Source organism: Agelaius tricolor, unplaced genomic scaffold (genome assembly GCF_023055355.1).
Source record: "Agelaius tricolor isolate 1412-34295 unplaced genomic scaffold, bAgeTri1.0.p SCAF_26, whole genome shotgun sequence".
Lineage (NCBI taxonomy): Eukaryota > Metazoa > Chordata > Aves > Passeriformes > Icteridae > Agelaius > Agelaius tricolor.
This window is the reverse complement of record NW_027269286.1, coordinates 4,927,717-4,940,753: the sequence shown is the minus strand read 5'-3', so window position 1 is coordinate 4,940,753 and position 13,037 is coordinate 4,927,717. Positions and strand designations below refer to the sequence as shown.

Genomic DNA, 13,037 nt, shown 5'->3' with positions numbered 1-13,037 from the left:
TGCCAAAGGTGACTCACTTCCTTATAAAGTCAAGAGAGCAGCTGTGCTTTCAACAAGGATTTTAGAAAATAAACCCAACCAAGTTTGTACTCGACAGTCTCCTTCCTGTCTGTCAGCCCTGCTTTTTTATCCTGTTAGCTGTGAATCAGTGTGAACAGAATTCAGGTTGTTACACTTGGTTAAATCTTCACGTGGCTGGGGTAGTCACACACCTTAGTAGCCCTTGAGGCCTCTCCAGTGTTACTGGCCAGTGGAACTGGGGACAGTAACTTGTTTATAGTGGCTCTGTCAAAAAATGGAATGTTCTGGATTGTTAAAACACAAGAGTCTTGCTGTCGTATTCTGACAAAACTTGTTGTAATATTCCCGAATTTCTCATTCTAACAGAGGTACAAGCTTGGAGTGCGTCTCTATTACAGAGTAATGGAGTCCATGCTGAAGTCGGTAAGTTTAGTGCTGCTATCTCAGTACTGGCAGTACCTCTGGAATTACTAAGATAATTCACAAGTTTGATTTATTTCTTTCAGGAGGAAGAGCGCCTCTCAGTGCAAAATTTCAGGTACTTGCCCCTAACTTGTTATTGAAGTCTGCTATTTGAAGTCTTGGGTCAAGTACTAATAACTTCCTTTCTCTTCAGCAAACTTCTGAATGATAACATCTTCCACACATCTCTTCTGGCCTGTGCTGTTGAGGTTGTCATGGCTACATATGGCAGTAAGTTAAATCTAAAGTCCTTAATTGCATTGTTACTTATTGGTAGTTATTACTATCTATTCTAATATAAATAGCAAAAATCTACCCAATACACAAAAAGCAACTCACTGCAATGTCTGAGCTAGAATAATTCAATAAATACAAAAAGGAAAAAACATCAAAAGTGAAAGAATGTAGAATATGTGATAATTTTAGTCTATTTTCTCTTCAGGAAATGCTTCACAAAGTGACAGTACCAGTGCTGAAACAGACTTGTCTTTCCCATGGATTCTCAATGTATTTGATTTAAAAGCTTTTGACTTCTACAAGGTGATTGAAAGCTTTATTAGAGCAGAACCCACCCTAACACGGGAAATGATAAAGCATCTAGAACACTGTGAACATCGAATTATGGAGTCTCTTGCTTGGCAATCTGTAAGTAACACTTTAAAGTAGAATTTGCCCTTGTGTAATGTGCTTGCCTAGGAAAAACGTCACACCCAACTCTATAGAATAAGTTGTGGTCTTGCTGAGATTTGGGTCTAGAAAAAATTAAAAGAGCAAAACAGGATTAGTTTTGTCATGTCTTCTGGTTTTAGAAAAAGGGAGCATATCAGAGGAAGAAGTCAACATAGGTCTGCTGATTTACATGACTGTAAGCCAGCATAATTTTACTAATCTGGCAAAAATCATAAGGGTAATACCCTTTAACTGTATTTTAGTACCAAAGTCAGCAATAAATTCAATGTTTTTATTTGAAAGTTAATTTTTATCCAGTTGGTATTCCTACTTGGCAATAGGGCCTCTGTTCTGGGCATCTGATATATTTGCTAATAGTACTTAAAATATTGTTTCGCATTGTCCTTTGCATTCCAGTCACTTTGGTATTTTTGGGTGCTGTTAAAATAAAGTGCTGGAAGGTTGGGTTGTTTTTTTAGGCTGTATTTCAGTAAATCAAACATTTGTTTCTTTTCATTGTTCATTACTTATAAACCAGAAATAGGCTGTTTATGCCACAAAGCAGGAGACTGTAGAGGCTGGTAATTTTGACCAGACATAAAGGAACCATTTTAGAACCAATCCCATATATTTTAGTTCTGGAGAGGAAGGGGTATTTTAAGAGGCAGACACTATTTCAGGAAACTTGCAAGCAAAAGATGTTTAGGAATTTTAACCTTAAGAGGACAAAAGATACCTGGGTTTGTAACTCTCTACAAGCAAGAAGTGGCTCCTGCTACCTTCTACAAACCAGCTTGAAGCCAGCTTGCTGATCAGCAGTACACCAAATCCACCAGTTTTTACCCAATAAGTCAAACAAGGAATGCAGGATAATCTAATTTAGACCTGGACTTTCAGGCTGGAAAATCCAGAGAGCTTTGTTTTCAAAAATTATGGGTGTTGCAGGCTTTTGTGAAACAAATGATAATGTCATCAACAAGCACAGAATTATTCCAGGTTTTTTTTGAGTGCTCTGCTTGAACGTGTTTTAATGTTTTCACTCTCTGTCCTTGAGTTTCTAGAGGGGCATTTGGTACTAGTTTGGGGTGGCTGATTTTTCAGTTGGAAGCGGCCTGCAAAGATCACTTAGTGCCAGAGCAGGATGTGGAGTGAAGCCCAATGGATGGGATGTAAAGAAATGTGCATGACATGTATCCAGGGGCCCTGCTGCTTCACTGATCTTGATGTCCCCTGGTCTGGGTGAGACAGTGAGTGTCTCCTGTTGTTGGAACCTTGGCACCAAGAGGCCACAGCAGGTTTCCTTTGAAAGCTGAAGGCAGCTGTGGCAGCCAGGACAGGCACCCCAAGATTCTGTGCTGGCCCCCATTGCTCCATGGCTGCCCACGAGGGGAGGAAGGGCTGTGAGCTGTAAATGGCAGAGTGCTCAGGAGAGGAGGAGGCGGAGGAGCAGTGAAATATTATCTGTGCCAGAATGTCTTGGTGAGTCTTCGGGTCACTGCAGCAAAGCACCTGAAGCCCCACATAGAAATGTAAAGCAAGAGTCCTCTAGTGCAGAAAATCTACCCCTTTCTCACCTCTGAATGTTGGCTGGTTTTGCCTGAAAAGTTTAACTTACTAGAAACGGAAGAAAATACTTAGATGGCTGACTCGGGATGCTGTTGAGGTATCCCAGAAAGGCTTAACTGGTGAACAAAAGAATGGTTTACTGTATTCTTCTGCAGTTCCTTATCTGGGTATTGCCTCCATGCAATGGTGTACAAGGTTTGCAAGTGTCTGCTTAATTAGCAATTCCCTCGAGAATGGGCAGGCAATTAGGGAAGCGCAGTTCATACCAGTAAATACCTCTGAACCTCCAAACACTTGATAAAGGAGTAGAGAAAAGCCAGATGCCTTTTTCTTACTCCTAAAGAATGTCTCACCATAAGTGGTTTCTTTGGGTCAATTGTAAACAGTCCAAGAAAGATGGAATCTTGAGAAAGTTCAAGTGTCCACATATGGTTAGAGAGTGGGTTTGTTTTTTTATTTTTTGGGTTTTTTTTAATTGTTTCCCTCCCCAAGAAAGTCTTTAAATGAAGAAGAAAACCATGGAATGAGTAAAGCTTATGAAAAAAATCCCCAAAAAATCTTGCTTAGTAAATAAGAATATAAACTTCTGAGAAACATTTATTTACAAATATTTGCTTAATGCAACTTTGATTTCCCCACTTACTTGCTGTCTATTTTTGTTAAGTTCTTGTGTCCTCCACCCTCCCAGGTAGTGCATTTCATTACAAGGCTTGTCTGCTTCAGTTCTTCTCCTGACTGCTTTAAAAAGGAAGGTTTTGATGAGAGATTTGAAAGGATTGAGCAATTTAATACCAAATAGCTTGAATTTATTGCAGTTTTACTTGTCACTGAGCTTTTGTGAGGAAAAATGCCATATATAATTTCTCTGGGAAAAAAGTCTCAAATGCATCTGACCTTTACCTGACTTGGGAAGCTGCATCAAGTGAATGTAAAAGATTCTGTTTCTTACTGTTTTCTGAAGATAATATATTACTCCTTAGCTACTCATTGTGAATATGTTTATGGCTTTTGCATAACTAGCTGATTTAGTCATCTGTGCTTTAGGAAGGAAATGAAACTTTTCTAGGTTATCCTTTCTTTTAACAACAACAAAAAAAGCATAGCTAGACAAAATAAAGGGTGGAAACCAGTTAAAGGTTTTTCTCAATAATTCTTGATTTTTAAAAGGGGCAAATCCATACTGACTAAATCATGTGAAAAGTACTTCCTTTATCTTAAATCTTTATCAAACCCTGAGAGAAGAAGTCCTATTTAACCACTCAGATATTTACCAGTGAGGTTATGATGCTTCCAGATAAAGATTTTGTAGAGATCAGTTTAGAATATATTAATATATGCTGCATAATTTTTATTTGCAAAATAGAAATACACTTTACAATATTCTTTACTTTGAATTTGTGCTCACTTACAGTATTTTGAGCACTGTTTTGATTTTGTAACTTTAAAGGGAACTGAAATTACTTTAGACTCAAAATGCTGAATAGCCTTTGTTTCATTTTTATCATACTTATAGAAATTTGATTTAAACCCTTCCACAGTTAATATCTGTTTCCTCTGAAAGGGATAGTTTGTTACCTGCCATCCTGGGAGTTCATGCTCAGCCTTTTCCATAATTCTATCAATTTGACCTTCCTTGTGGCCACCCAAAAAAGTAATTGTTTTGAATATCTCAAATGAAGGTTATGTGAACAAATTCCAGAATATCTAAATTTCCCTTGCAGAAAGCCCTGTCAACTGCCATGTCACATCTTTGACTGAAGTATTGTTGCTGTTTGCTGCAGTTTGTTAGGAATAAACAAGGAAGAGCAGGTTTTCAGGCAAGCAAATCAAACACAAAGTCTCTCAGTTTTCAATCTATTTTGAGTGAAATACCTGTGAGGTGGTTTTGGTTTTGCCGTTCATGGAAGTAGATGCCTGTGGAGTATGTTTGTTGTATCTGAAGAGCAATCCAGCTGTATTTCCCTGCTTCTCAGCTCCCATTCTGCTCACATGCACACACAGAATGGGGAGGTACAAGTAAGGTCCTGTGTTTTTCATGCTGCTGCTTAGAGAATGTGCTCCTTGCAAATGCCCTTTCACATGTGCAGTGTTGGGGTAGGGAAAGGGTCTTGTTCTTCTGCACTGGAGCCAACCTCAGCCTTGTGTGAACGTAAAGCAAGTTAGAGACAGAAGCTCTCCACACTTTCCTGGTTAGCTCTACAGACCACAGTGTTCTGTTAACTTGTTAACTCCTCCATGTGAGCAGTAGGAATATTCCAAGTGGTATTTCTTGTAGGATTGGAGTTTGAGAAGGTCGTGTGGTAGCTCTTGCTGTTAACAGGGATTGAGGGTCAGCTGCATCACCACCTGCAACCCTCCAACAGCTCAAAACAGAAAGTGAGGGTTCATTGTGGCAGGCTAAAGGGAATTCGATTCCCAGCCTGCTTTGGTCTGGTAACTTCAGATGTAGTTTTCATGTTTGTTTTTGTGTGAACAACAAACAGATGGGAAACTAAAGCAGTGCATTGCGCTGCAGCTTTTGACACTGTAGCCTTCTTTGGTTGTACTGCTTTTTAATATGTGCTGTCCTAATTAGTGTTTTAATTTTTATAAGGAGGGAGGAACACCAGTATTGATATATGTTGTGATTTGGAATTGTAGTATGTTTGGAGTTTTAATGACTGATGCAAGAAAAACACGGCTTCATGAAGTTACTTCTCTTAATGGTTAAAATATGAGTAGAAGTAGACAAGTGTGTTTTGCTTTATTTATAATGTCTTTCATCTAGCATTGCCTAAACTGTGCTCCATAATGCTTCTCCTTGTGTAGCTTCTTCTTTTCGGTGGTTTCTATTGTCAATTCAACATTTGCAACAAAATCTACAGTATTGTTTTATCACGCGGTGTTGATTTAAAATAACTCGATGTTTGCAATAAGTATTTGTCATCTGTGTAGTCAGTGTTTATACTTAAATACCTCATCCCACACCAAAGACTTCTGTTGGTTTTAAATTATGCAGCTCACTGCAGCAGAGTGCCTTCGTGCTCAAAACCATGTATTCCCAAAGAATATATTATTGCATTAATATGGTGAACTTGCTGAGCTGGAATAACAGCAGACCTACTTTGATCATGCATTAAGGGAAAAAAAAAAAATTAAATAATGTGTTTAAGATTTGCATAAAAAGCGTTAGACAAATCCAGGTCAGGGTAAAGCTGTGAGCAGTTACAGGTCAGCAAGTGCTCCTTAGTACTTTGGAATAGTACAGGCTTAGCTATGCAGCCTCCTGGTCTTTGTGCAAGGACACAGTTATTGTGGAGTTCACTGTTCTCAAGTGTTTAGTACCTGTTTCCTTGGATGTACAATTTCAAATTAGGTTTCTGTGCTCCTTGTAAGGAGGAATTGAGCTAGAAAGGGGAGTTAATACATTTTCTTGTGGGTTGAATCCTTCTCAGTAGGGATTTCTGTTAGGTGTGTCTGAAGTCCTACAGCTTCTCTGGAGGTAAGTGTCTACATGCAGTTTAAAACCCTCTTTCATTTTGACATCTTAAGTGATTCCCTTTAAATCAGGAAGTAGGAATGGTCACACTGTTAACATTTGATACATTAGGTTGCTGGATAAGTGGTTTGCTGTTGTGTTAAAAGAATGAATCTAAAATCTTCTGATAGGCAGCCAAGTAAGGCCAGGCAGCAAGGGCTGGGTATTTGGGGCTGAGTTTGTACTACTGGCCTCAAAGGGACAATAGTTTGGGCCTAAGTATTGCTCCACAGTCATCAGGGCTGTTTCCTTGGTAACGTATTCCCTGGCCTGTTCTGGCATTTGTCAGCTCTCCTCAGAACAATGCCTAGGCAAGATCTGGGGCATGATGCAGCCCAGGGACTATTTTCAGCTGCTGGTATGGATTAGCAGTGGAGAATGTGTAGTTGTGTTGGGTGCAAGCTGTGCTTTGCCGCTTGCCCGTGAGGCCTGAGGACAGGCTGTGGCTCGTTGTGCTGCCAAGCCCAGATGCAGTCGCGGGTTCAGCCACGAGTGACTCCAATGGCAAATGGAGCTGGCAAATGAGTCACGTGTTCCTGGGCTGCCTTCCCTCTGGGCTGAGGGACTCGGGCCCGCTTCTGCACCGCAGCTGGCTTCTCTTGGGGAAGCTACTCTTTGTCAGGCACACTCCTTCCATGCCTGCTAATATTTGCCTTTCCTCAGATACAGGAATGGGGGACAACAGCCTTAGGCACAAAAAAAGTGCTGAGCATGTCCAGAACGACAACATCTGCAAGCGTGCTCACTGGCGGGATGCAATCTAGCAAGGGAGCTTCACCAGTGTAAAGATAGGCACCTCAGGAATTGCAGGCATCAGATTGCTCATGCAGGCATCACTCATGTCTTGTGGGTTTCTGGATTTTAGGCACCTAGGATCTTGTCTCAGCTTGGAAGTTGCAATGGGCAATGATTTGTAATATGAAATTTTCTAGGGTTTTTCTTGCAGGGGACAAAACATGCTAAGGGTCACCAAAGGATGGCTTGGCATGTGCTCACCACGCTCCTTTTGACAAAGTTACATTAGGAGTATGTAGCTTTAACCTTCAGAAAGGAACTGAGAACATATTTGAGGTTTTCTGTCTGTACATACTAAATATATTTCTGCTTGCATCATGAGTGTGTTCCAGAAGCATGTGGGATGAGAGAGGTCACAACCACCACTGCTCCTCAGCGTGATAGTGCCAAAGGCTCATACTGATTCTGCTGAATGTGCTCTAAATTTTTTTAAGGCTATGACATTTCAGTTGTCACAGCTGTGGCTGGAAAACCTTCTATGATTTTGCCTTCATCATACAGGGCACAGTTTTAGGAGTCTGTAAGATGATTGCTTTTTGGGTATTTGTGAAAATAGCACATGGTGTAATAGAAATATATGAATATATTTATGTTTATATGCTTTTTTATTTTGGCTTTTTTATTTTGGCTATATATATATATATATACATGCACTCTTTAATAAATGCTTGCCTTTTTAGTACTCCTTAAGAGTTTCCTTTAATGAACACCATGCTGTGCTTTTTGAGAGTTGAAACTTTTATCTGCCTTAACAGCTGAAGGCAAATTGAAAAACCAGGAAGAATAGCGAATTATAGTCTTCACTGTGTCTCCCATCACTTTGAAAATCTTCCCTGCCACTCCTGTTTATCGTGAGGATGACTCAAGCTGTTATTCATGCTTGGGTGTTCCCATTTGAGCAAATCCTCCAGGCTACTGGAAGAGAAGCCAGAACATTTAAAGCTGAGGTCCTGTGTTTCCTGCTTTTGTCTGTGTTGACAGTGTGTTCACTTCTTGGTAGGCACTCACAAAGTGCATAAAGCACTCACTAGGACTGAAGGATTTTGGTTATGTTAGCAGTGTTAACAGGTTTATCTGTTGTAGGTTTACCAAGTCAGCCCAACCCTTAAGATGCTCTTGCTTCAAGTACAAACATGACCAAGGGGATTACCTAAGACACAACAGCTATGCAGAGTTTTCATTCTCTAACATGTAGATGCCATTCTTGATTAAGAATGTTAAGTTTTTGTCCTGCTGATTTAAGGTATAGAGTTTCTCTAATTAAGAGAATATGAATCCTACTTCTATAATTTAGATATTTAGGTTTCCTCTGCACTTGAGACAGATCTGTACTTCCAGGAAGCAGTTAATTCTATTTATCTTAAACAGGTATTTTACAGTGGGATTATTCCCTTTCCACTGTCATCTGCCTCAATGACAAACCTAAACTAGATTTATAGTTTTGTCTGTTAAGGTTAGGAGTCATATGCTTAATTCTACTTTAGCAAGTTAGCAAGTCATATGCTTAATTCTACTTTTCGTAACTGTGTTTCCCCCTTCCTTAAAGCGTGAAAGGGACATTAGCAAGAGGTGGTTGTGTAATTATGCCTAGGTTTGTTTTAGGTGCTTGTGCTGTATCTTGCCTGGAGTTGATGTTGTGTTTTCACGTGGAGGTCATGTACCCAGGCTGTGTCAGGATTGCTCTGGTTATAGATTTACATCTGTGACAGGGAGCTGGGACTTATAGGCTGTGCTCAGTGGAGCTGCCAGCTCTCTTGGTGCCCCATAAAGATATCTTGTCTGTACGCCAGTACTAAGCACAGATTTAGTCACAGAAATGTCTGCATTAGCATGGTAGACTTTTCTTTAGTCTGTTTTTCTTTAAGGTTGGCTGATTAAAAGTAACAAGAAATAGTGCAATAGTTTTCTGGGAATCCTTGCTTTTCAAGTTGTTGGGGTTTTAAAAAAAATTTTTAAAAGTTTATTTTAATACTGTTCAATGTTTTGGTAGTCATATTTCAGCTGTAGGAATTTGATTTTAGTCCTACTATGTTTCTAGGTAGTTTGAACTTTTCATCCTGCAAACTGCTATATCTGCATTGTAAATACTCTGCAGGAATGTTTAAAGGTTGTCCATGAGGGAAAAATGTATTAGAATTCAGGGAGGTATCTTGGCAGTTCTTCAGTTTTGTAAAATCTTGCTGACTTGTGGCAAATTTGATGTAACTGTCACCTTAAATACAAAAATAAATAAAGCTTGGGTTAAGTTCTGTGACTTGTATCCCTGTTGCTCCTTCCTTGGATGGCACTATGCTCTCCAACTTTGTAGTTTTAGGAATCTCTGTAGTGAAATAGGTAAAATTATTGAAATGAAGTTTTGGTTTGATTTTTGGGATTTTGTTGTTGTTGTTAGGTTGGTTTTGTTTTTGTTTTGGTCTGGCTTATTTTATCTGAGTCAAAGTCCTGAACAATTGTCACAACCTTTTATTACTCTTTCTTTCCTTACTGCTGTGTCATTTGACTCACTCTTGCTAACTTTGCTGTGGAAGGTAAAATTAGTTTATGTTAAGAAGCAAAGTGGGTGCCAAACAAGCATTCTAATATGGAGGTTTGGGGTTTTTTTTCCAGCTGTGTGCTCAATTTTCAAGCTCTTAAGGTGATATTAGTATCGTGTCAAACTGTCAAATTATGTATTATTGGAAAATGCTTTTGTTTCTTTTCTTGCTGCACTTTGAGTTATTGCATGCATAAAAGCATGGGGTTTTAGATGCTTTTTTGTAGGCCAAATAAGTGCTTTTGTGCCTGCTTTTATACTGTATAAATATATAGTACTTCAGTAGTGTTTGTATCACTATCTTACAGTAACTTTCCAGTAACAAAAAGCCCTTGTGGGGGATGTGGATGCCCCCGTTCACAGCTGTTGAGCAGGCATAGTGTTCAGCACCCTCCAGAAGGGTAATCCCTCTAGGTTTGCTGGAAGCTTTTCCTTTGGGTTGGGTTTGCCTGTCAGAATGGGGTAGGTGCAGGCTGGAAGGTGCCCGTGGTACAGCTGAGTGTGGAGCCTCTGCAGCTGCATCCTTGGTGTTGTCCTGAGCAGAGGCTGGAGGCTCACCCACGTAGACTCTGCCTGGTCTGAACTTGGCTCAGGTTCCTTCCTGGACTGCCAGCAGCCTGTGCTTTCCCTTTGGGAGCCACCCTGCCTGCAGCAGAGCCTGTGCTTGGCACGCTCTCTGCGTGCCTGTTGCACCTTCCAGCAGCCGGGAGGAACTCGCAGATCTTATCTGGACAGCAGTCCATAGTGATTTTTTTTTCTTTTTCATTTGCTGCCTAGGGGAGTGTGTGAAATACAATAACATGCAGTATATGTGGTAAACTTTCTTTCACATGTAAGAAGTGTGAAATAACTTAAGTAGACCAGCAGTTTTTGGATTTGATTTCATTAATGAAACATTTTTTGTTAGGCTGAAAAGGTAGATATTTTGGTACTTGCTTCACTGTCAGTATTCTCATTTTTGTCCATGTTTTGCTGTGTACTTAATAAAATTTTCCAATTGACTTCCTTTCATAAAGCAGCAGGATTTGCAGAATTCTTCTGAAAAGCAGAGTTAACCTAGCCAAAGTTGTTTTCATGTGAGGTAGAGTTAATATTATTCACAAGATGGTTGCATTAATTTTGGGTGCCTCCTGTTGCTAGCATTGTTGTTTAAGAATTTTGTTCTTTAAGGCAGGAGCTCCTTGTTTAAAAAAGATAGAGTTAGGGGAAATATTAAAACTATGTGTGTGCAAAAATATCCTTTTTATCTCATCATAAAAGAACTTCTTTCTAGCGGCCTTCCTTTGCCATTGCTTGTGGTTTGAGCCTCAGGTTTAAATTACAGAAAATTTCCCCCTTCTTATTGCTGGACAGCTTTTAGTTCTGACAGAACTAGAGTGGGCAGGCTGCTTCTTCAGTAGAAAAAAAAATAGTTATTTAAAATCTAAATTCTCAGCTCTGGAATTTTTAGTTCTCCAACAATGTGATAGGTTTTATAAAAGACCAGAAAATGTGTGAAGAGTTCTTTTTGTTTTAATTTTGTAGTAAGTTCAGTTCTCTTACGGGAAGAGCTGGGCTTGCTTTTACAAGCAGCTGTTTGACAGGAACTGGATGGGGGTGCGGTGATAAATGTGAAAGGCTTCAGTATCAAACCAGAATTGTGAAAGCAAAACTTCTCCATGCAGCTTCTTGCAGAAGTGTTAGACTTAGCAAGCTTGGCTTTCTGAATTTGGCTTCTCTTAAATGAACCCTACTGAGCATGTTCTGTCAATGTGCTAATGCAGTGATAGTTGTGTTTATACAATGCTTTCAATATTATGGTAATTGGATAGCAAATGCAGCCCAGGCATTTCTGTCTTCTAGATTTAGAATCATTCTGATTTACATTTTGCCTTAGCTTTTGAAATGTATCTTGTCATTTTGTCAGTGATGCTCAAATGCCAGAAACCCTGAGGTCTAAATGATGATAGTCTAGTAAAAAAAGGAACTTGTCAGGATTCACAGGTCTCTCTAGATGCAAGAACCTTGTAATATTATATTTACTGCTGGAAAAGTATGAACAAATTACTTTTCATGGATAAAACTCTTAGAAAATGAGAGAATAAATAAGGCTAGAGGATACTGTGCTCAGGTGTGATTTTCAAAATTACCAGTCTTAAAGTGAACCTCACTGGGTTCTCTAATTTTAGCTGAGTTCTTAATGTAATTCTAGAAATCTCATCTTTGGTTATGATGGTGCTTGAAATTGCAAGTGAAAATCTCTTTCTCATTTGCAAGAGATGATGGAATACTGTTGGATCAGAAGTGATATGGAAAGATTGAATGACAGTCTAGTGCTCCCTGCCTCTTTCCAAAGAAATGAGAGGGGCACTTAGGAAACTAGGAGATTTGAAACAAAAGGATGTTTGGGTTTCTTTGTTTTGTTCCCCCTGTGCGCAGACACAATGTGAACTTTTTACTACTGTGAACGTTAAAACTTTACACACATTTACAGGAAGACGGAACAAGCTCACAGAAGAAAAATTTCTCCTGAACACACAAATATATCTGACCCAGAAAATCCTGACATATGACTGATGAAGTGGGACAGCACTTGAGAAAGCCTTGTGTGCTTCTGCTACTGTTATCTTGTTCCCCAGGCATCCAGCCTTGTCTGCTGTTGGAGTCAGGATTGTAGATTAGCTGCATGTTTGGGGTCTGATCAGCTATCCTTATCTTTTACCTGGTCTCAAGAGCTCTTTTTTCAATTTTTGCAATTCTGTGACTGAGGTTACTTCCTTAAGAAACCAAAGCTTGGAGGTTGATTTCATTTAAGGATTCCTTACCTGCCTGAAGTATTTTCAATAGCGTTTTTTTACACACTTAAAAAAATATAAAGACCTATTTGACTTGGTATTGGTGTTTCTTCAAATGTAAAATATTTGCATACTGAGGTGAGAAAAATATCGCCTGGCAATTAAAAAATTAAAACTTCAAGCTGAATACAGAGAGTATAAAATAGGACATCTTTTGATTTTGGTGTTGAAGTAATGATATGTTGAAGTAAGTTTAAGGTATTTATAGCAAATATTTTTTCATTGTCTTTTAAAACTGCTGGTTAATTAACTAGTTATCAGTATTTACCTCCCCTTAGATCTAAAACTTGCTTGGAATCAATTAAATTTGCCCTGCTTTTATTTTTATAGGAGGGGTGCATTTTCTGCACTCTGTAGATGAAGAAACCACACTACAAAGAACAGTTTTTAAAGTTTTTATCCTAAAACTGAACTCCTAGCTCTCCCTGGGTAGGCATATGATTAAAAATAATTCACTTTTAGGAAGTACTGGTTGCAACACATTCAGATCCTCAGGAGCTCTGACAATGTAAGCCTTTTTTTCTTTGAAATGTCTTGGCATGACTTAGGAATGTAACTTCTTATCTAGATTTTACATTTAAATTTTGTCATGAGACCTTACCAGAGAGAAGAGTCAGTATCAAAGTCAAGAGCAGAGAGA

The 13,037-nt window shown here is 39.1% G+C and overlaps 1 protein-coding gene across 1 annotated transcript in view; it reads left to right on the top strand.

Annotated features, from left to right (window-relative positions):
- RB1 (RB transcriptional corepressor 1) overlaps positions 1 to 13,037 on the top strand; it is a 72,133-nt gene that overhangs the window by 27,441 nt on the left and 31,655 nt on the right. The window contains exons 14-17 of the mRNA XM_071448489.1: positions 388 to 444; positions 528 to 559; positions 638 to 714; positions 926 to 1,128. Of these exons, the coding sequence (XP_071304590.1) occupies positions 388 to 444; positions 528 to 559; positions 638 to 714; positions 926 to 1,128 (369 nt within the window). The remainder of the gene's footprint in view (positions 1 to 387; positions 445 to 527; positions 560 to 637; positions 715 to 925; positions 1,129 to 13,037) is intronic.